This window comes from Tympanuchus pallidicinctus, unplaced genomic scaffold (assembly GCF_026119805.1).
Source record: "Tympanuchus pallidicinctus isolate F22 unplaced genomic scaffold, pur_lepc_1.0 scaffold17, whole genome shotgun sequence".
NCBI classification, from domain to species: Eukaryota; Metazoa; Chordata; class Aves; order Galliformes; family Phasianidae; genus Tympanuchus; species Tympanuchus pallidicinctus.
In genome coordinates this window covers 4,047,010-4,071,453 of record NW_026294690.1, presented here as the reverse complement: position 1 = coordinate 4,071,453, position 24,444 = coordinate 4,047,010, and the positions used below count along the sequence as shown (strand labels likewise).

The following is a 24,444-nucleotide window of genomic DNA, read 5'->3' as shown; positions in this document are numbered from 1 at the left end:
GCCTGTGTAACTGTAAATCTTGTGTATAAATGGGAAACATTCCTTGTATAGAAGGCCCAGAATGTACTGCTATGTATAACTGAAATCTTAATGGTCTTATTCAAGATTCATTATTAATCTAGATGGTGTGGATCCTGATGATTTCTCTTTCAATCGACAATTCACTTATGGCAGACTTTTTATGTTCGCTGTCATTCTTTTATGTTTCTGCTCTTTCTTTCTTCACTCACCGGCAGCTTCACATTACTTAATTTACTACATAGGGTGCTTTTCCAGTAAGTTAAATAGCATGTCTTTGTTCTCCTTGTCCATCTCCAGGTCTGCATTTCTTTAACTCACTGCAGCTTACAGTCCTGGGGGTTTTGTGTGCACCAGGTCTGTTTTTCTAAAAGCCTTGTCCTGTCTCCAGTTCTCATTCCCATTACCCCATTCAAGGCCAGAATTTTTCCTCTGATAAATGAAAAAGATGTGAGAAGCAATAATGAATTTTGTGGGCAGGTGATGACAGTTAAATACAAAGAGTGAAGCACTGTCTCTCAAGAAACAACTTGGAAAAGAGGAAAGAAATGGAAGAGTAGGAGGAAAGTCTGTTCAAGGACCTTCCTGTCTAGCAGTAACACTGAGGAAATGTTACTCATTCATGAAAACAATCTTTCACCTGGAGATAATTGCAAACAGCATGGTGTTGCAATTTCCTTAGGTTGAATTATTTCTAATTCAAGAAGATTGCTCTGCATCTTGTCCAGTTTTCCTCTGAAGCTTGGAAGAGGCAGCTATGTTTCCTCATGATCTCTGTTGGCACCAAAAGCGTCACTGAGTAACTGCATTCTTGAAGTCCTTTTCTCCTTTGGGTGTATGTCAGGACAGTGGGCACAGCCATACAGAGATATCTGTGGCAGCCTGGACTCCCTTGCAACAGTGTTAGTTCATTGTGATGTTGTCTTGCATAATTCTTCTGAAATTAGCTCTGCTTCTGATCCTTTTGCTGCCATTTAAGGCTTGCACAGATCACAACCCAGGCCCATTGCCCTGCCATTGTCAGTGTCATCCATTCGTATTTTAAGCTGTTCAAAATGAATTCTGCTGCTTCAGGTCTATGTAGTGCTTAGCACGATCAGGGATTGTTGGTAGTGCTATGGTACAAACCATTAATTAGCATTAAAGATGTTATTCGTGCTGGTATCATTCAGCAAAAGATAATGCTGTAAATAAGCTGACTACAAATAGAAAGACTTGGAAATGCTATTAGAGAACCTCATCTCTCTCTGCTTCTGGCCCACTGGCTCAGGTGCCCGGATAGCTGTGGCAGCATGCAGTGACTGGCCAGGAAAGGCCTCAGCAAAGCTTGTGGCTGGAGTGTCAGAGGACCACATTCTGCCTGCACGTGTAGAGCGAGGCTCCTGTGGGCTGCTGGCCCTGTGCTTGGGCTCACCCAGCAGGTGGCTGCTCCCACAGAATAATAGCAACCAAGTCTGCTTTGCTGATGGTAGGTTTTCTTTTTTCTAAAAACTGTAAAGAACATTTATCACCAGATCTGACATCAATGATTCATACTGTGTATAGTGGGGAGTACTGCAAAGCTAAGCACATTCCTTAAAAAAAACCACACAAGACCAAAATAATAATAAAAGGCCCTGGTAATTTAATTTTGTTGATGGAAGAATGGCTTAACTATTTAAGCACAGGGCACAGTCTTTTTTTCCCCCACATGTGTCTCTCAAAAAAGGAGGAAACTAGACAGGAAAGCATTGTCACCAGTCATTTTGCAGTGGTGGGTTTAGCAAGCAGAGACTAGCTTTGTACCTGAAATCATTAACCTAGCATTGTGTTCATGTGGATCGAGAGTGTGTGTTACCCTGATTCTCAATAGATACTTCTATTATTCACAACTAGCTCATCTAAAAAAACCGTGTCATCTGCAATAATTTAATTGCAATATTTTCATTTGAATTAATTTGTAGTATTGAGAGGAAATATTTGCATAGGAAAATCTTTGTAATTTTGACTTCAAAAATGGAATCACTCATGCATGTTGTAAGAATTAGTAAAAAATACAAATTAATACACAGTCTTCTCTATCAAACTGGCTTTTATTTTTAATTATAAATACTGCCATTGTTAGCTCTTGAATAATTATAATTTAAATCAAAATGCCTGGTGGATGCACTGAGCTTTGGGAGAACAGACATGGATCATTTTTGTTCTCTTTTAAGAGTGTAGACCAAAATTCTAGCACTCATAGCAGGAAAGGTGTTGAGAACCTAGTCACACAAGTGCAGTAGCACTTCTTCTTATGTCTTTGGCATCACTACACCAAAACCTTCAAATGGCAAATTAAGGTTCTCGATAATCACTATGTAGCACTGACTAAAGGAAGCAAACATCTCTGGCATACTGCAAAATAAAGGTAAGTAAGATGTTCTGCAGCATTTGGTGCAAGGAACACAAACGTGTGCAATTACTTTGCCTGTATCCACACTGTTAGATGTTTAAGGCGTGTGAAATAACAGCATAGCCAAACATTGCTATTTGGTTCAGTATAACAAGGAATCAGAGCCAGTATTTGCTTAGGAGTTGATCTTGGTCATTGAATTGTTATCAGTTTGAGTGACATAAGGCATTAGAACCAGAGATAAATGTAGGTAATAATAGGATTTTTTTCTTTTTCTTGCAGAATATATGAAAGGCCATGTACTTGAGAATGCAGGAAATTTAAACATTCCCTGCTGTTCTCGGTTCTCAAGATGACCATCAGTCCTTGAGAAATAGCAACATTTGCTGCACAAGTACTAAGTGCTCGTAAGATTGTTACCCCTAACAACTCTGCAGCTCATTTATTTGGATGTGCCTTCAGTGGGTACCTGCAGGTTAAAAATCAACACAGTTGATCCACAGACAAGGTTACTAACTTCTGCTAATGGTAACACACTAGTGAATATGTGTGCCAGTCTAAATTTCCACCCACCGACGTTTGGGGTGGGCTGCCTGAGTACATCAGTGGCACTGCTTTTGTGGTGAAGGGAGGCTGCCAGACAGTCAGTGGGCTGTGCAGGTCATGCTGTTTGACCCACTCTTGCTTGTTTGCCAGGGCTGCAGGACCCAGGGCTGCAGGCAGCTGATAGTGCATTGCTCCCAAGTCCTGTGACATTCCTTTCATTTTTGCAGTAATTAGGGGGCATTTCACCTTTCTCCTTGACCTAAAAATTCAGTTCCTTTCATGCTCACACTATTACAGGCAATATATGATGTATCTGAGAGGAATACTAGTTGGAAGGTGAACTCTTCCCGGGATGGAGAGGTGAGATCAGGTGATATCTGCATTTGATGCCATCTTCCTACAAACCTTTCACCAAAAAGCATGTTATTTCAGGAGAGTACTGTAGTTTCTCTCATAAATAGTTGTAAGAATGGAAATTGTGTCAAGTGAGATACCAGAAAAGCAAACATTTATGTTAGGGTGTGTTATTCTAATTTAAAATCTGGCAGCTGATCCCACTACCTAATAGTTTTCTTTAGCAAATTTAGCTCTCTGTTTGCTCATAAGTGCACTAATTTTGAGTCCTATAAATACAAACATTGTTTTTAATCAGTACAAACTTGAGTGAAAACATTCCAGGATTCCTACAGATTTTGATAGTTCTGTGATAAAATATCAGTGATAATGAATAATTCACTCATAAGCATAATTAACATTCAATTAGAGCAAAGGAAAACCAATGAGCTATGCTCCGTGCAAAAATTTAGCAGGCAATACTGAAGTTTCCTCTTTTATCTTGCTAGCTTATGATCTGTTTATGATCTGGGAGGCACAAAAATATTGCTCTTGTACTCTGTAAACCTTTTTTTTTTCTAAATGTGAATATATATATTTTGTATTTCTTCCAAATGTTTCTCCTGTACTTGAGAATCAGATTCCTCACTTTTGTGCTGACTGGTGCTGCACATGGCCTCCACATGCCCAAAAATCACAGTAGGAAGAAATGTCAGAGTGATGATGACTAGCTAAGCAAGCTTGATGGCAGAGGTATTGCTGAGAGAATCAGAGGCAGAGACAAGAGCAAGGGAAGTGGAGAGAGATCTGCAGGCAACATGTCCACAGAGAGAGAAGGTCTCATAGCCCATGTTTGATATTTCTGCAGAGGCCAACAAATGCCTGTGAGCTGTTCAGGCGCTGTTAACACGCTGTGAGATGATAGCTCTGCACATCAGAAATATAAGAGCCATTTTTTGGCAGCAAGAATTAGTCCTTGTTTCCTGTGGCTTCAATTTTTGTTTCATATGGAAGTTCATACCAGCTGAATTTTATTCTCCACACTCAGTATTAAAAACATGGCCAAGCACTCCTATTAGAAAAAAAGACAAAACAAGCAAAACAACAAACAAGTGGTAACAGCTGTAACAGCAAGTCTGGCACAGACAGAGAAAAGCAACACAGGATCTTTAATTCCCAAAGCACATACTGTGCTATGGAGATGAATGGTGGCTCTCCAGAGAAGACTCTGCTGGTAAGAAATGACATCCTGTGTGCTCATCTTCATCGCCCTCCAGTGCCAGTGCACTAAAGGGAAAACACCTCTGGTAGCATGGATACATGCATTTAGTGCTCTTGACAGAGCTGAACTTTAGCTTTATGCCATTTGTTTCTGGGCTGTCTCACGGCCTTGAAGCAGCTTTGATTTAGAACAGAACTGCATCAGGTGGGTAACTGACTGTGCACAGTGGTGTTTCTTGTGGCTACATCCCATCCTGTTCCCATTGCGTGTTTGCAAACTGTCAGTGCCAGGGTTTGTGCCAGCAGTGCTGTGAGGCACCCGGGCAACTTACTGCCCTCAGATTCTTGTGCACAAGAAAAAATCCTCAGGTGCCTTCTAAATTGCAGTTATGTTGGTTTCAGTGCAAATCTGTAAGTGCTTGTCTTGTCAGCCTGTGGGCTAAGGACAGAAACAGCTGCAGCTGCCCGATGCCTGAGGTACCTACAAAGCACAGCACGGCACAGCCTGGTGCTGGGTAATGGCTGCGGTTCCCAGCTGCTGTTGAACTGCAAATTCAGTATGTCCAGCCTGCATTTCTTATTTAATTTTTATATATATATATATTTTAATACAACACTTCTTCATAGCAACTTCAGTTCTAAAAAAAGCCAACAAACGTAGTCTGAATACATTATTTCTTATTATTAAGTAGAATTCTTCTGAAAAAATCAAAGTCTTGAACTCAAAAGGGGGCATAGATTGATGTCTCTCATCTCTTGAAAGGCTTTCTTTAGCCTGTTAACTTTTTTAATAGCCTCATAATGTTTCTTTGAACATAATCTCTCATGTCCCAAGGCAATTGTACTTAATGCTCAGCGGCAAATTGAATTTAACATGTTAAAACCATGGTCTAATCAGGTGTGTGACAGATGGGAGACAGCATAAAATACTCTAAAAGTCATAGCAATATTTTTAGAATGCATTAATATCAGTGGATATATTTTCTTGTTTGATGGGAGAAGAACATGCACCTAATTTATTTGTAACAGGTTTTCTTTTTTTACTATTTCTGGTGTGGATTCCCTCTTCGCTTCTCTTTCTCAATTTCTGCAGAAACAAACCATTGTTTATCATAAAAAAAAATTAGATATTATTTAGTCTTACCAAACCTCGTGGTGTATTTTTCAGAGAGGGAGTGGATTGGGTGATTACACTGGGCCTTGGTGTTGAGCATGTTTTATCTCTCAGCGAATCCACATATAGATCATCTTTCTGGAGAAGGCTAACATCTAGATGGGCTACACTTGCTACTTTCTTTAGCAGAATTCCTACTGCTTTCCTAAAGTCTTTTTTTTTTTTTTTTCCTGCACACTATGGGTATAATAATTAGGCTGTCAATCACCTTTAATGCTGAACTTAGGGGCTAGATTTTTGAAGTCTTTTAACAATGTCTGTCAGGCAGCCTCAGAGGCTAAGCAGATGAAGAACAAACTGGTATTCCTCCAGATTGATTGTCAGAAGGAAGAAGGCACTAATTCAAGCTGAGTCACCACAAGAGTACTTCAGAGATGTTCCTAGAAAGGACAGGTTACCCTAAACGTGGGAGGTGTGCAGTAATACCAAGCCTCTACTGTTTATGTTTGACATCAATCCTGCACGGTTTATAAGATTTGCTGTGGGATGTTGAGGGAAGAATATAGTTCTTTTTCCTGCAAACTACAAGGTTGTATAGAAGTGACTGATGGGAGAAGAAAAACTATAGGGAAGGTTTCTAGAACAGAACTGGAAGCTGGATGATGGGGCCAGTTGTAAACAGATGATGAGCACTTCCCACGTTAAGGGTACTTTTCATTTAGGTAATGATAAACTGTGTCATTTGGATTACCTTGGGCAGTCCACCATCATGTTTTGGGCTGGGAAAAGATGGCTGCACCCTGTCAGAGTAAGTAGCTTTGGCTGTAACAAGCAGATTGGTGAAATCTCCACTCTGCTATAAAGGGGCAGACAGATGGATTCTTGTGTATTGCATTCTAGCTTTGGGCCCAGGTCCTCTGACAAACACCAACGTGGCAGGGAACCCTTCCAGTACTGTGTCTGGATTGAGGTGCTGTGGATTAATACACCTCACGCAGACATGGGAGGCATTATGGGAAGCTTGTAAAGTGCAGCAACTGGCAGCAAAGGCCAGCGAAATTAAGATATCCTCTCAGCTGCTCATCCTTGGCCGCAGGAACCCTTTGATCACTTCTGTAACTCAAACTCAGATTTATCATTCATAGCAGCAGTACATAAATAGAGATTGATGAAGGAACCTCTGCCCTATCTTAAAAGCTAAGGTGATTCAAAAAGTACTGGTCTTGGCTTTGTGTTTGTACAGTGCTCAAAATAATGAGGTTTTCGTCTAGCCGAGTCCCTTGGGGCTGCTCCTAGGAAGAAATGATAAACTGCAGTGACCAGATATGGACAACAGCTTTAGTAATGAGAAATGACAGGAAAGTTAAATATGGATGACCAACTGAGCTTAATACAGTCATACAAGGTGCAATATTTTTTCCCCTATAAAATTCATGAGAACATCATCAGGGCCTGCTAGGGGAGCTTCTGCCAAGTGAGTCTCAACAAAGTCAGTTGAAATGGTGAAAGCTGTCCTCTGGACTGTCCATCTCACACCATGGGGAGACAAGCTGGCCCTCAGTCACAGGCTACAGGCTGCGAGCCACCCCACTTTCCAGCATATGTGCTTGTTACAGACTTTAAGGAAACCAAATTTTCTTCTTTTGTCTTCTCTTTCTTACATCAGTCACTAAAAAAATGTACATGGCTCGTTTGAAGACTCAGCCAGTTTTGGCATTTGTACTTACACTGACAAAATGCTGGCCTGTGCAGAGCATTGGAGGAACATTGTTCTGACAGCCCATTGAGTTTTACATTTCCAAACTTTCCTGGTTAATGTAGCATGGACCACGCTCTGCTCCCCATGCCTCCCAACTCCGTGCTGATGCCATGGCCCTTGGAGCCGCTGGCAGCCTGTACACGTGCCCAAGGAGCGAGCCTCACTGCCCACACCTCTGTGCTGGGAACTGTGCTGGGAACAGTGCTAGGAAAAGTGAAAACAAAATTCCAATGAGGCATGCTATGTGTATTTCTCCTGTAGGTGCTAAAAGGAACTTAGTGATGGGCTGATGTTCTGACAGCAGCGTGATGGTTCAGAGGTGCTCTTTTGATTTGCATTTGTACGGTAATGCAAGCTGCTAATGACACTATTCCTACAGCAATCACTTATCTCTAAAAAATGAAATTATTTCCTGAAAAGCCATCAGTAAATAAAATGACCCCCTTCCACTAGTCCTGGTTTCATAATGTTGGGGAATTCAGTTTTGTGAGATAAAGAAAATCAAAGCCAAGTGTGGAAATACAAAATGAGCCGGGCAGAAGCCTCTGGAGAAGACAGTGAGAGTTACAAAGGAAAATTAGGAGCAGAAAATAAACTACCTCATCAAATATTTAAAGTCAAGTAATACACAGAGTGTAAAGAACTAAGAAAAAAACTTTTCTCAGCATGTTTGTGGGTGCTTTCTTAATTAAAAAAGCAAACAACTTAAAAGCAACATACACAATGTCTCGTACTGACAGAATCATAGAATCACAGTTGAACAACTTTGAATGACTGTAATTGAATATAATTAATTCCCTGACAGAAACAGCAGGTAGATTAATACCTTAATATTCTCTAGGCTTGTTTTGCTATACTGTTTATTAATAAGCTCACATTCTACTACTTAATTGCAGATGCTTGAATTTATGTCTTTTGTTTTTGCCAAAAAAGCCCATACAATTTCCATACATCAGTGGTTAGAGGCCAAAATATTTATCGCAGTGCACTCCAGTTTTCTCTGCTTTCCCTCACAAACTCTATAAAAAGAAGAAAAAAATAGATTGACTTAGATACTACAGATTTGTAATAAATCTTTGTTAACAGTTTTATAAGCTGATGCACAGCTTGCTTGCTTTGTTTTCTCAATTCAAAGTGAATGTTTTCTGTTACTTCATTTATTGCCTCAGATTGCCAGTACTCTGTTTACTCATTCATTTAGCTGAGTTGGAAACAAACCTTCTTTTCTAACCCATTACTCTTGTAAGAAAAAAGAATGCATATAGTCCATTTGACCTGAAAAAGCATCAAGTTGACATGTTTTTTTCCCCATGTTTTTCACTGTAAGAGGACTGTCTGTGTGTTTTGCTTTGGTACTGTTACGTCAATGGCTTTACAGCAGAAGCTCCTGAGGAACAACCTGGCAAGCATGAGCTTGGCTAACTTGAGGTACTGGAAAAAATAAAACGCAGCACACAGTACTGTCAGACCTCAGTTACTTGCAGTCTTACCTCAGTGTGTGAGCTGTGCAACACTGCTGAATTGTGGCAGTGATGAGGCAACCTAATAATAGAAATGTAACAATTGAACAGGGATGATGGAGTAAACATGTGGTGAGCACAAACCCAGCTGTGAGTGCAGACGGATCGGCAGCGATAGCCATGCAGAGCTCTGCCACGAGTGAATTGCGACCGAAGATTCAGCTACGTACAAAACAACTTTTCTTTCCGAGCTTCTGCTCAGCCTGGACTTCCTGACCTCAGGATGGGACGCTGGGCTCAATCGATCACTAGGGCTGATTTCTGGAAGTTCAGTGACTTCAGTGAAAAATGGAATAAAAGGAGTGATTTATTTTGTTTGACTAGTATGAGAAGGTTGAAGTGGAATGTTTTTTCTTCAAAATCCAAGTCTAATTGAGTAATTTTGAAGGGAATGCTGACAGGCAAGTTCTGTCCCAATACAGCCTGTTAACAGCAGGAGAAACCAGGCTGGGAAAGGTCAGCCTCATCGCCCCTAGACTAGGGGTAAACCTGTGCAAAGATCAGCACTAAAGGTCATGTGTTGCTGATGTGTGACAGTTGTAAAGAGCAGGTTAAAAATGCTGAGCTCTGTCACTTTCAGGGCAAAGTTAGTTGCCTGCAGTGTGAGCTGGTGTTTCTCTCCAATGTTTGGATTAATTATTTTGGTCATTCATTCAGTGCAATGTTTGCAGTGCAGCGCAGTGAACTGAAATGACCTAGAAATAATTCCCTAACAGAACCTGACACTCTGGCTCATATCCAGAGAGAGATTTATCATTTTACTCATAGAAGATCTTCATCAAAATGCTCCTCAGTCATTTTAGGGCAGCTGCTTCAATTCCTACTATACCAGGTAGCTTTATACACACAAGCAAATATTTTGCTGCTTCCTGCTTTGTAATCTGTGTGCTCTGGGACAGACATTTCAGTTGAAAAGCTCCCACAGAGATCCACAGCATGCTTTCTGAGGAGCACAGTCCCATCAGAAGGAATTGCTCTGGCAACACCAGGACCTCAGGACTGAGCATGTGCTGCTGCATCCCACTGATGCTGATCACCCCTTGTGCTGCTCTGAAGGGAATGCTCTTTGGAAAGGCTGGTTTACAAAGAAACAGATTCCTACCTGTAGCCAAAACTACCCAGCCTGGAATCCCACTCTTCTGCTCCTCATTATTTTTTGAAACGACCTTTTTTGTATGGTTGTAATTTGCCTTCCAAAGGGTCACATTTGGAAATGTCAGCCCGGTAACACAAGAGGAGGAGAGGCTGCTGCTTCCCCCTGCGCTGCCAGCCAGGGCTCTGCAAGGCACAGTCAGGTGTAGAAAGAACTCTGCATTCCTTTTGCCATTTTCTACTCAGTGTTCCTTTAAAATGTTTGTCAGCACCTCTTAGCTGCTTATTTCTGAATTCATGTAAGACAGATATTCTAATAAGACTAAAGCACCATTGCTGGCAAGACACATTAATTTTTGTCCCTGTGACAATGCCTCATTCATCTTGTCCTTCTCTTAGGCAGTGTTGGACGCATTTAGCACCACCATGTACTTATGACTCACAAATAACTCACCAGATTATTTCAGCCTGCTTGACATTTAAAATGATAACTAAATATTTGCCACCAATCTTAATGTGAGATCATTTACAAATCATGAAAAAAATCAGGTATTAACTAAAAAATGGTGAATAGTGTAAGTTCTCCCACACTAACCATGTGTGTTCAAATTGCATACATGTCTATCTGAGATGGGGTTGGCAAGTGGGGATTATTCATTCCCTTTGCTGTAACCTACTTGGTGAATAATGCTGTTTTAAGGCAAGCTCTTGAGCTGGAAGGATGCTAGAGATAATGACCCAAGTGTTTGGTCAAAAAATGGAACAAAAGGACTCAATACAGACCTGCAGTCCTGAAAATAAATTGGATTTCTTAGAAAATAAAAGAAAATTTCTCAGTATCCATAAAATGTCAGCAGGAAAGAATGGCCTCAACTTGTCTGCGAGCAGAAGAAGGCATAAAAAGTCATACTTAGATCAACTTGGTAAGAAAACTAAGCTCTACAGAGTGACTAACATGTTTAGCTTTACCCTCTTTAATTCCTCTTTGTTTTCTGATCCTTCTGATCTCTCTCTCCCTCTCACTTTTATTCTTACTTCACTAGAAGAGATGAAGTGAGATAGATATAAACTGAGAGAAAAAAATAGGAAAAGCTGCAAGTAGCTAGAAAAAATGCCTTTCTTATCTGTCTTATTTCACACAGACTCAGGCAGTGCCACTTGTCATGAAGATAATCTTGATTGAAGCTCTTCTTCCTTGTCATCATGTCCTGAAGGGCTGCTTAGTCTGCCTGGAGGAGAACGGAATTACACCTGCCTCTATCACAGCCACTGCACTGTCACAATGGCTACAAGTGAGGATATGAAGAATTAGTGGAGCCATGGGTGATGATCTGAAGGTAGTGCAGGAATTACTACTGTCCATTCTGGACCATTGCTCCCTCATAGCAGATCATGTTGCAGCAGGGAGAAGTGGGCCAGTTTAGCCTGATCTTTCTGTGCACGAGAGCTGTAATGAGGCAGGGCATTCAGGTCCAGGAAGAGACACCAAGAGGCACAAAGTGCCCATACAGAGTGTATGAACATTTTTTTTTCTTTTTTTTCTTTGATTTATGGGCCTGAGTAGTGTTAAAAACAGTGAAAGGAGAAGAAAAATTATGAAGAGAACATTCAGAGTAAAAACCTGGGATTCTTCTGTCTTGCTTTGATGACCGACCAGCAAAACTGGTTACTTTGAGGTGGATTGGAAGACTTGCAGACACTGAGGTAGCAGTTACAGCTGGTTGGCATCTCCTGCAGTGCACACAGCTCCAAGCTGATCAGCTCAGATTCCTGGAGAGTAAGTTTTTTCATTGTTGCTTTCCTCATTGACTCTCTTTGTTTGTAGGTAACTGTCAAATGGACTTCAGACTTCTCTTCATTGTGACCACTTCCTAAAGCAGAAGGGACCAAGATGTGACTGGCTGTTTGACTGCAACTCACGTCTACTCCTGGCTTGCTTCGATGGCAGCTGCCAAACGTAGCCATGACATGACGTGGTTTTGGCAAGCTTAGAAGCCTAAGGTAAGCCTGAGATTGTGTGCACCTCAATGCATTGCCTTGCCACTGGGCTGGAACTCTGGGGCTGCCAACCACCCTCAGCCCCTCCTCTCTTGAGAACCAGCCAACAGTGGCGTTGTGTGATCTTAATAGTTAATTGTAATAATTCCATTTTGGCCTGAGCAGAGCAGAACAGAAATAATCAGGCTTAAAACAAATAAAAAACCCAAGAGCAACATAGAGTTATTTTAGAATAAAAGCACATGTAGCTGAACTAATACTCCTGACGAACAAGGACATGGCTTTCTCTCAGGGCATCCTGCAGTCCTGTAGGGAAGATGTGACCTTATTTGCATTCTTCTTGTTGAATTGCTGTTGGGATTTCTGCAGCATAGCAAGGGAAAATTCCTCCGGGAGAGCATGGAAATATCACAGCACTAACACAACATCCTTCAACTAGGTTCCTTTTCCTCAGCCATGTTTTGCCCCTTGCATTGCTCTCTGGCCAATCACCCAGCACTAAATGCATCCCCTTCTCCCAAATGCAACTCTCATCCTTTTTCTTACAATGTAGTCCAAAAGCAGCAGATGATGAATACAACACATAATGCTGATTGAAATAAACTTTAAAGATGGTTTAATTATTTCCTTGGATTTCAAAACCATTGAAGTTGCTCCTTCCCCCATTTCCAGAAATAAAAATCTGTGATCTGCCTTACATGTTTCTTCCCTTCCTCCCCAACCTTTTCTAAAAAGCAGAACAAGGACTGGCCCTCCCCTTGTACTTGCACGTTTGAGTGCTCCTTTCCAAGGGCAGCACTTTGAATTTGAAGTTTATGATTTTGGATGCTTCTATCATAAGCATTTTCAATTCTAATCATGTTCTCTAAATTGCTCAGACTCTTTCCCAGCATGACGTCCTGCTCCAATTTTCTACTTAGATAATTAAATTCAGAGCACAGGAGCATTCAGCTCCTCAGCAGAGGTATCACATTAGACCTGGATGTAAGACAAACTGCTGTGGAACTCACATGACATTGCCTCTGTTGTCAACTGGCAGAGAGAAAAATGGCTTTTGTAGCAATGTCTCTATAGCTTTAGGGTAACACCACTGTTTCACCAGCCCATTGGTTTCAGCTTTGCTTCTGTTGAGGGTTAGAAATCAGTGAATTCAGGTGCTGCAGCTCTTGCCCCAGTGTCTCAGCAGAAAGGTACCTGATGAAGCTTTATTTAAAACCGAGGCTAGTTACTATGGCTGCTCAGAGGTCCTGGTCTGCCATCTTCCTACAGGAGTGTTAAAGAAGCAGGATACCAGGCAGTGTTACTAACTGTAGATTGTGTCTTTATGAGTCAAAAGCATCACTTCGAGTTCTAGAAAAGCAGGTGAAGAAAAGCCTTTTTGTGAGGGGAGTGGATTTTTATTTTCTGGTTCCACCTCCTGTGCTGCCCTGGTGAGGCTGTAGCATGCAGCTCCAAATTTCTTGACTGTGACAAACCTCATGGACAGGAACAGATACAGGCATGGGGTGCAAGTGCTCAGCAGTCCTTCTCTCAGTAGGAAAGGCAGTGGCAAAAGCAGATAGATACAGGTGTTCTGCAAGACCCTCCAGCCCAACATGCTGTCAGTTGGCCTCCTGTGTAGTGAAAAGTCAAAGTGCAGCAGAGCACTCTATTAACTGTGTTTCCTCCAGTGCCATGGTTAAGCAGGTTCTCTACCAGTCTGAAACACACCAGCCACCATTCTGCTTGTAGGAATTTTCACGATGAACAGATAATTCTCAAAGCTTGAGTCTGATGAATTAATTCTCTAGTTGCAAAACATAGCTTTCACTTTTGGTATTGTAGCCACTTTTGTTTCTCCGACGAGCAGTGCCTTCATTCTGGAGTTCTGTCTATGCCAGCTGCCCTCATTCCAATCCTGCCTGCCCCTCTCAGCCTTTTCCTGTGGAACATCCAACTTAATCTTGTGACAGTAAGACAGATGCATTGTGTATACCTACTGACTGTTATCAGAAGTTTGGTAAATGGTAGATTTCTCAGAAAAAGGAAAATGTCAAGATTTTTTTCCTCGTTGCCTGTTGGAATAATATAAGTAGATCCAGACACCTAGACCTTAGGTCTTAATTCATCAGGAAGTCAAAAACTAGCTGGTAATCCTACATGCCACATGGAATTTAACACTTTTAAACATATACTCAGATCTTCCAGACTAAAAGGCAAAACTGATTAAGTTTCAAATTTAACTTTTTGTTGGATGAATGGGTAAAACGACCTATGCATTTGTTTTGGCTTTGTTTTCAAATTGTAGAGTACTAAGTCATAGAATATCCCTTTTCAGTCAGAGCCCAGTTATTAGGAGAGAGACGGAGATGCAACTCTGAGAATAAGCATCGCGTTGCTTCTCTTCTGCTACAGACCATGTTTATCAGAATCAGGAACACTGTCACCGTTTCAACTTACTGTATAAAGCATGCATATACAAACTGAATTATAGTAAGAGCATAATGGATTGAACATAAGTGTCACAAGTGTGATACAGCCTTCTGATATTTAAAAATAATAACCAAAACATTTAGAACTTACCTCACAGAAAACAATTTAACACTTGTTTGTTTTGTCCAATGAAAGATTGCATCATTCTGAATTTAATGTATAATATAACCTTTATTCTTTTTCCTCTAAACTCTTGGAAACTTACATAACAATCGTGCTTTAATTATGACACCATTTATAGACATTTAAAATGCATCTTAATTTATAAATATTTTACATTTGGTCCATAGAACAGGTTGCAATTTACTAAATAATACTGTACTCTTTTAAACAGGCTCTGTATATATTTTTGAATATGTATATATTACATATATATTTTTATATAGAGATAGATTTGCTTGGTGTTCAGATAACTCCTTATTGCAAAAAGCATATATGATCATACAATAATCTTTTTTTCAGGGCAAGTACTACAAAAAGGATACAGCTATTCACAGTTTACACACAGTAGTTCTACAACACTATTTTGTGCTATGTGGTACGTTTGTACAGCTTTTTGCTAAAGAGCAGGTCTGTCAAACATCTGTCATAATTGTTTACAATCAAACATTAAATACTGCATTTTTCTTAGAACAACATGGGACTTGATTACATTAAACGATAAAGTTGGAATTTTTATCTTAGTCTAATGAAATTCACAATTATAATGTGTATGCATCATGTATAATGGGTGCGTGTGTTACTTTTCCTCTAAATCCCAAAGACTTACAGGACTTCTGCATTTCAGCCATAGCCATTTAGGATGTAGCTTAGATCTCGTAATATTTTACAGTTGATCTATGTATGAAACAGATTAGAACCTACCGAACATACTCTGAGATTTTATGATGTAGTTTGAAATACATATGTATTATATATATATTATTTCTACAATAATGTGCTTGACATTCTGAGAATAATACCTTATTGCAAGAACATGTTTGTCACCTTCAGACAAAAACAACGAAAAACCCAACATTCACAGTTAACGTTTTTCACGTAGTAGTTCTACATAAATTGTGCTATCTAACATTGTACGTTGCACAAAAAATTGCTGAAAAGCATGTTTCATTGCACAGTTCTGTCACAGTCATTTACAATCAAACATCAAATACTGCATTTTCCATAAACCTTTGTGTCTGTCATATAGCTGCCAAACAAGAAATGCCATACAGGGCTAACTACTGCATTTTCCACACAGAGAAAACTTCCACTAGCTGAATGGGGTTTCCAGCTACGTGGCAAATGCAGATGGAGCCCGGAGTGGAAATTTTTATATTACTGAAATAGCTTTCCCTCCTGCCTTCATCACCACAAATAATATGTAAATAAAAATAAAACTGTTTTCAAAGTGCTTATGATCCATATTTTATAATTTGCTTATTTGAAACTGTTGAAGTCGTTTAATGGATTAAAAAAAACAGTTGTGAAATAAAACCCTAAATTAGAATTACAAGGATAAGCTTCAATCTTTAAACCATTGTTTTGGTTTCTATTTTGGTGGCAATGCAATAATAGCTAATAATAACAGCATAACAAAAGCTCAAGTACTCTGAGCTTGAATTGCAAATACCCTGTATTTCTTTTTTTTTTCTTTTTTGTTTTTTTGTTTTTTTTTTTTGCTGGGAGTATTTAAGAGCTCTTAAGAATTGCATGTTACTTCTCATCTTCCTAAAAAAAAGTTAGAAGTCACATTTTTGCCCATACATCTGCGATTCATGCAGTGCTGCTTCACAGAGATGACTTCTTTTTATAAGATAGAGTATATGCTTTTAAAAAAAAAATCCACAATCTTGTGTGAAAGTTATCCTGAAAGGTTAAGAACAGGTAGTGTTTGCAGCCCTGCTATGCTGCCTTGCTACAAATAGCCATATAATAACTTAATTTGTAGTAGGAATGTTCGTAAAGGCTATGCCTACTGTGACTCTCAGTTAATTCAAAGAAGTCTCTCCCTGCTCAAATGGCCTTGACAAGAACAAATTTTAAGGGCAGACTTTTTCACTGCAAATCACTTGGTTACAAAATACGTCATTCTTTTGTACAAAACAATTCCAAACTTAATTTTACTCCTGCAAAGTCAGAAATAACAGTCTTGGGATTCAGTGGTAAGAAGTACTGATAAACTACTAAAAATCAGTAGCACAAAACTTCAAATAGTCGTGCTAAAAGGTAGATTAAAAAGGTTTTGCACATCGGTTTACAAATGCCAAGATATGCAACTATTGTTCTGAAAGGATAAAAACATTAACAGTCTGTGGATTGCCAGAGAACACAAAATACTGTCAACATCTGAGCTCGCACAATGGTTGGATCATACCTATGGCGATTCCCTTAGAATGGAGGTGACCTTTTATCTTTTTTTCTTTTTTTTTCTTTTTTTCTTTTTTTTTTTTTTTTTTGCCACTAGAGGTAGGTAATTATATTCTCAGACTTAAATTTGTGGTCATATTCAACCATATTTTTTGTTTTTCTGGAGTAGTATTTGTACTTTTGTAATGCAGAAGTTTAGATGTAGGCTTCTTTGTTTGCGGAGTTGCTCTGTTGGGCCTGATCTGGCCCATTTTCAGGATGACTGATGTCTTCACTGGGCTGAATCATTACTTGGATGCGCTGTTTAAAGAACAACAAAAAATGCGAGGCAGTCAAAAATCTGCTTCTAGGTTGTTTTTTTGTTTGTTTGTTTGAAGACAATCTCTGGCTAGGTATTGGAGCTAAGGTGAAAAAATTCTGCCCATCTCCTAAGGTCCTATATATACTGGTCTCATATATTGAAAACATTATCAAAAATACTATTGATATTGAGCATGTCACAAAATAGCCCACTCCAGTCCAATAAGAAAATTTACTTGTGTTAAGTAAAGCTATTCTTAAATGGCTCATGTACTGAGATTTGAACACAAACTTTTAAAAGATCTTTGCTCCATGAGTTTTCTGGAATAGGAACAAAACCAAATCATCTTAGTCTTGTTTCTATGCAGAAACATGGAGCAGGGTGAGGAATGGCATAAAGCTTAGTCAGTCTGTAACCATTTTGAGCAGTTTGAACTGTGCTCTGTAGGAGACATGACAGTAGGATTTGAAAGACCACAAGTACAATGGTACATGTCATATGCACAGGGAACATTCAACTGAGTATGTCTAGGGGAAAGAAATTTGGGGAGACTGTAGTATGGAGTAGGAGAGGCAAGACTCTCTTGCAAGGGCACAGGTTAAACAGTGCAGACAGGTTAAACAGTTTGCAGTGGGCAGCATGGGCAGTGGTCAGTTCTCAGAGAAGTGACGGTGAACCCCCTCCATGGGTCAGAAAGATGAGAGAGAAGCAGTTGGAGCTTCTATGAGTTACTACCTCTAAGAATATAAAAGGTTCGGTAGACTTATATTTGTGATCTTTTTATTTCTGTTTGGTCACTCCTAGTCCTTTTGTGTTCTCCAGTCATGAAGCTCATCTGTGTAGCTCACACCTGTACCAAGAAAGGGAGTCCACTTTACAATGTCAAAGCATGTGACTGCCATGTTTCCTATTATCTGATGATCACAGAATCACAGGAACATAGAATAACTTAGGTTGGAAGGGAACCTTAACGATCAAACTCCAATTCCCCTGCCATGGGCAGGGTTGCTAACTATTAGGTCAAACTGCCCAGGGCTCTCCATCCAGCCTGGCCTTGAATGCCTTCAGGGATGGGGCATCCACAATCTCTTAGGGGAACCTGTTTGAGTGTGTCACTGCCCTCTGAGTAAAGACTTTCTTCCTAACATCTAACCTAAATCTCCCCTCTTTCAGTTTAAAGCCATTCTGCCTTGTCCAATCACTATCAGACTGTAAAAATTCTTTCCCCTTCCTGCTTATGAGCTCCCTTCATATACTGGAAGGCCATATTGAGCTTTCTCTCCTCCAGGTTGAACAAGCTCAGCTCCCTCAACCCTTCTTTATAGGGGAGGTGCTCCAGCCCTCTGATCATCTTCATGGCCTTCCTTTGGACCTGCTCCAACAGCTTTGAATCTTTTTTGTGTTGGGGGCTCAGGTATGGATGCTGTACTCCAGCTGGGCCCTAGGAAGGACAGAATAGAACAATCACTTGCTCCACTCTGTTGGTGAAAACATTTGTCAATGCATTCAAAATTTGAAAATCATTCAAATGCTTTCACAAATGGAAGGAATCTACAGGAAGACTGAACTGAGGAACTTCTATTGTGGTCTTACAATCTTGGCAAGGAAGCAATTATTGATATAAGGGCAACAATTGTCCATTTGCGCATAAACATTTTTGTAAGACCAAGATAAAGATACTGAGTAAGTAGGAGTAAGAAAATGCATATGTCAGTAATAACAGAAAATATTTCACAGAAGTCTCTGAAGCATTGCTAAGTCTTCTAAAATTTTCTGGAGAGAAATATTTGGATACAGGTCTGAGCAACTCATGAGCCATTACCCATCAATTCTGCTTACGATCATCTGCCTCTTTGCAAGGATGGCTCTGTCAGCTGATTTTAGAATATTTCAGAAATTCTGACAAAATCACTTTGACACATAGTCATGGAGGACAGAGTTGTGTGTTTCAACTGAAGTGTCTCATACACAGAATGAGACTATTGCCTGGAGAGAGAAAACTAAGGATGCACACACTTCAAAAAATTAAGGAGGACAATTGACAATTAAACAGTATACTGGTCAGTAACCCTATTAGCATTTCACACTGTCAGCAGCATTTCCCCGAGGATCTTAAAATGGATTTAAGCCATAAGAATCCTCTGTCACATGGGAAGTGTCATTTCCTTTTTAACAGATGGAATAAGGACTCAGGGAGAGGCTAAGAGCAGAATACAATGAAAAGAAGATGGCTTCTAATGTTCCTCACTAAAGTAACTCTTAACAGAAATCCTTTAATTGAGGACTAACAGAAGATGCAGCATAATCATGAGATACATCTGAGATTTTAACTTGTACTTTTTCTCAGATGCAACACAATCAGGCAGCCATTATAGCTTTCAAAATGTAGAACAGATGCTCAAATATTTGACCACATTGCAGGGAGATGATGAACAGATTCACTATGAGCAGATTCAAGAAAATCAAGAGCTGCAACGGTTCACTTGTAAGAGTTTGACTCCTATTCATTTCAGCATCACCTGCCTTGATAGATGACAGCATGTCTTGCATTAATAAGGACAAATTTATGTGTTTTGCAAACTGGTACTTTTTTCATGAGTATGAAGAGCTGAGGTGCAAAGCATCTGGAATTGTCAAAGCCTGGAAATAAGGACCACACTTAATGTGGGGAAAAGTTTTGAACAGCAGACCATATAGACATTATCTTGTCTGTTTGGTACACGTTTTTATACTTTTCATCTTGATGCAAAATAACTGGCTTGTCAGTGAGTCCACAGAAAAGATATAACTAGAAAATAACTGCTCAGCAATTTTTTGTCAGTGTGCACAGGTTTTACAGGATTCAATCACGCAGACAGGAAAGAGAGATACTTACCTGTTTCAAGGAGCCTTTCAGAGTAAGAAACATATATGCCATATAGCCTGGTATCAGCACCATAGAAGACAAAGCCATGAACCAGCCAACCCCTTGGCCCCATTTTGGGAAAACATAACTTCCCATTGTGAGAGGAGTCATTTGGACAGCACTGAAGATAAACACTCCCTGCAAAACAGAGCGGGGAGGTGGGAGGGAGAGAGAAGATTTGGATGAGTTTTATGTTCAAAAGATTTTCTGGATTGACTTGTTTCTACATCGAGGCACAGAGAAAAGGGCTCCTTAGCTCCCTGGGTACAGGGCAGCAGGCACTAACTTGTAGCCTGCAAGATCAGTCTTCCAGACAGACATTGCAGAAAAGACAGATGTCAGCATGGTACAACTGACTGATTCCCTGCTTGCTTATTCTCAAGTTTGCAAATCTGCAAATATCTGAACTGTAATTCTGCAACTATTAAGTTTCTGGTTTTTACTAAGTTTCTCATTGTTTTAATAAAGCTGCATTGCACTGGTCAGCAAGGGACTCCTCTATTAAAAAGGTTCCTTAAAGCCTGAATCTCTAGTATCTGACCTCTCTAATGTTTAAGAATGCTTTGGTACTGTTTGGATCCTCCAAGCAAAGTCAGAAAATGAGGTCAGAGAGTAGAACCTATGGATCAGTAGGTGGCTACAGATTGGTCTGTATAAACAATATCTCTTACGAAATTAAAAAAAAATGCACTTCAATTTTTTTTTTTTAAAACAAGAGACTGGGAGATAGTTTACCTGGCTGCTTCTTACCAAGTTAATCTTAATGCCTCAAGTTAACACTGTATTTTTACATATATGTGACGCATATCTCAGGTAACTCAGGTATGCTGGTGATAGGAATCAACTGGTATTGCTACAGTCCTTACATAACCTGCACAAAATCAGAGGGAAGAGGGCTACTGGGAAAGATGAGGGTTCTGGAACTACTTCCCCAATAATACCTGCATGAATGTGTCTGCTGTACCACTGAACTGCAGCACTCGTGGGGTACTTTTTTTTTTAATGGTTTTTAAACAACTAACTTGAAAACATGGTATTTTTAACTTCAGGTTCCCAAAGCAGATTTTTGTCTCAGCCTGTACACTAAATGTCTAAAGCAGCCCACATCAAGGAAAGCATGATAAACTGAATCAGGAAAGAGAATCTCTTTTTCATCCCAGGTTCAGTCCTTGTGCAGAACATTTTGCCAGAGAGCAGAATACAGACTGGCGGATTTTATTTGCACTTTATCATCACATGTGACCTTGCACCGGACAACAAATTACTCTGAAGACCTTACAGGACAGGAGAAATTTGATTGATAGGTTTTATCTATAGTATTTCTCATCACCTAATAAACTAAAATTACTCTTTATTCTTTCCTCAACACTTGCTTTCAGAAAACAAAAACCTTCTTCGTTTGTGTAGAGAAGTATCAAAGAACCCTCTGTCTAATAACCCTGTTGTGCCTCTCTTTAGTGCTGTTTGTTTACCTATGGTCTTTGGCTACCCACTTGGGAATATCAAGGAAATAGCAGTGAGTGAGAAGTATTATGTCAAGTATACTTGAAAACATTTTTCAATTGCATTCGGTCTTACTAAGTCTGCGTATTAAGCTTACATTTCTATACTTATTATTTCCAAAAGACACTGAATGGGATTAAATGGACAAAGCCTAGAATCAGTAAAGGACAATTCTGTGGTTTCCAAAGCACAAAATCCTTGCAAGGTTTGACAGAAAAAACAGTAGAAATGCCTTAAAAATTGGGTAATATATTCTACAGAATCCCATGAAGGAAGAACGTCAGCTTATAAATGTAATCTGTTGCCTGAATAGCCCTGCTGAAGGAATGCAGTTTACAATACATGGTTGTTTTTTTTTTTGTGTACATAGAAAATTTACAAAGACTGGCAAATTTTACTTAAGAATACATGAAATGGTCAAAATTTGTTTCTTACTTCTGTGCCAATTAACTGTGCTTTTGACTAATCAGCATTTCCAGAAGACTAATACAAATCTTGAAATTGTGTCGTGTTTCTTTTCTTAGTGCACAGGCTTCTTCTAAAGACAAGGGGTTTTGCCTATTGCCTTCAGTGGAATTGCTCATACCCTTAAGTAAAGGATGAGGTCAGGTCTGGTATGAAACTATGGGGGTGTAAAGGACAATAGTGGAGTGCATAGTACACCTTGTGTATCTCTCTTAAACCATACTATAAAAGTTTGTTTCTTACTGCCACAATGATTGGAGTAAAAAATGACCAGCAGAGTTTCCACCAGATGCAGGGTCTGTATCCCACCATCTCTTGGATGTTGTCATAAAATCTATTAACACCTAAATATAAAAATAAGAAACAATATAGAAATTATCGCATAACTGATTCAATTGAAAGCTCAATGCTTTCAAGAGACTGTCACAAATGAAGCAGTATATTTGGAAGCTCTATATAGACCTCAATCGACATAACATTTTACCTACTGGGATGGGAAATAAATGTGCAAATTCATAAGAACCAAAATCATTTTTTAATCTTTTTTTGTTTTAGCTACTACCAGTGAAAATGTTCCTCTGCAAAGACAGCGGAAGCCCATACAGTAAATTGGTCTTAGAAGAAGTAGATATTTAGAATGATATTTCACAGAATAAAGAAAAATATAAATCCATACCACCATTAGCCAGCAGCACAGGCTTCACTTTGTGGAGTGTATGTTCACTGAATACATGCAGAGCTGCACATGAAATCAAAGAGTAGCCTAGCCCTTCTGTTGCTGCTGCTATCTGCTAATAATCCATCACCTTCCAAAAGGTACATCTACTGCATTATTTATAACTTCCTATTAGATTTCTGTATTACTTAGCTGGTGCATTTTCTGTTCACATTTGTAGGATTTATAGGCTGGTTATAAAACCTGTTTCCTCCTCTAAGGCTATATAAAGGCAGCAGAAAGACTCCAGTTATCTAGCTCTGAATCAGTTTTGTAACACAACCTAACATTCCTTAGTAACATCAAAATTAACATACAAATACTATGGAAAGAATATTATATTATATATGTTTCTTTATCTTTAAACACAGAGCTTGTCAGCCCAGACTTCTGAATATTTTAGAGCAGTTATGCAAGACAGAATTGAGCAAGCAGCCCACCTCTCCCTCCAAGACCCTAAAGTAACAGAACCATTTCTGGAAAAGAAACATTACAAGGTACAAGAGACCCAACTCATTACGTTGAGAGAGGGAAACAAAAAAAAAAACAAAAAAAAAAAAAAAAAAAAGTTGTAAAGATGTCAGTGTTCCTGAAACACCCAGCATCTCATCACTTTGAGGCTGATACGTAGGGACATAGGGTGTTTTAAAGAGGCAGGAGTACCTCGCACCAACCACCTTGGAGTCCTTAGTGGAGTTATGTGCACAGAAAGCAAGGCCAGTTTCAATTCCAGCTGCAAATGTGGAAAAACAAAACAAAACAAAACAAACCCAAAAACTTGTTTACCATAGCACCAGGATATGGAGATGCACTCAAAGAATACAAGGAACAAGAGACTCATCCCACTGGCAGAGTAGTAGTCAAAAAGCTTAAACACATAGATTCCACCCTAAAACACATAAGGAGGAAGTGTTAGAACAAGTATTAAGGACTCCAATCTCAAAATGGATTAAAATACAAGCTAAAAACCAACAGTGAGCATAGGGTACAATGTAAATTAATTAACATTAACAGCTTGAAGTCTTCTAATGCATGAGGTCAGTACTGACAAGAATTAGATTAGAGCCAGAATTCAATTAATGGTTTGATTTCGCTTTACTCCTTTTTGTTCAACAATTCATACACTTCCCTCAATCTGTCTGCAATCTACTAGATCACAGGAAGCAATGGAGAGCATCTCTAGTTAGCATTTCTTGAACCGTATGAGGGATTGTGGATATGAGCATTTTTTCGTCACATGAACCATTCAGCAAGCCTCACTGCATCCAGGGCATACAGAGACTGCACACCTGCAAGCTAATGTGTGCTTCCTGAAGCCTCTGCAATGATTCTATGGGGGGATGGCGGAAGAGGGAAATGAAGCAGATATGGTACAGCAGAAATAAGAACACATTCTTCTACTGAACGTACCTGAGTAATGTTGGACAGCCCTATCAGATAGGAAACAATACACACAACAGCAATGAAGATTTCCCTTCGATTGCGCAGTAACTTTGGAAATTCATCCACCAAAGCTGTTATGAATCCTTCGACAGTGCAGAACTGCAAGTACATTTAGAAATAAAATACAACGTGATGCATTGCAACTGCAGGATTGGGTTTAGGGGAGGAGTTTTTAATAACACTCATCACAGGCCTAAGGCTGCATCCATTAAATGATAAAGGAAAATTCATCTGACTGCAGAGGAAGCAGTGCTTCTGAATATCCTTGTTTCTGTCTGAAACGATCTATGCAAAAAAAGATTCCCAGCTTGAAAAA

General features: G+C 39.5%; 1 protein-coding gene and 1 long non-coding RNA gene across 3 annotated transcripts in view; one reads left to right on the top strand and one right to left on the bottom strand.

Moving 5' to 3' along the window:
- The first annotated feature begins 11,806 nt into the window (after positions 1–11,806).
- The window catches only part of LOC128078321 (uncharacterized), a 32,663-nt gene continuing 20,025 nt past the window's right edge, over positions 11,807–24,444 (top strand). Inside the window, exon 1 of the long non-coding RNA XR_008205575.1 lies at positions 11,807–11,978. This is a non-coding gene — a long non-coding RNA (uncharacterized LOC128078321). The remainder of the gene's footprint in view (positions 11,979–24,444) is intronic.
- The window catches only part of SLC6A1 (solute carrier family 6 member 1), a 56,817-nt gene continuing 48,409 nt past the window's right edge, over positions 16,037–24,444 (bottom strand). For both annotated transcript variants that reach the window (XM_052678368.1, XM_052678370.1), the window contains exons 11-15: positions 24,096–24,227; positions 23,472–23,574; positions 22,214–22,314; positions 19,973–20,140; positions 16,037–17,096 (exon numbers count right to left, since the gene is read on the bottom strand). In XM_052678368.1, coding sequence (XP_052534328.1) covers positions 16,992–17,096; positions 19,973–20,140; positions 22,214–22,314; positions 23,472–23,574; positions 24,096–24,227 — 609 coding nt within the window. In that variant the 3' untranslated portion in view covers positions 16,037–16,991. The remainder of the gene's footprint in view (positions 17,097–19,972; positions 20,141–22,213; positions 22,315–23,471; positions 23,575–24,095; positions 24,228–24,444) is intronic.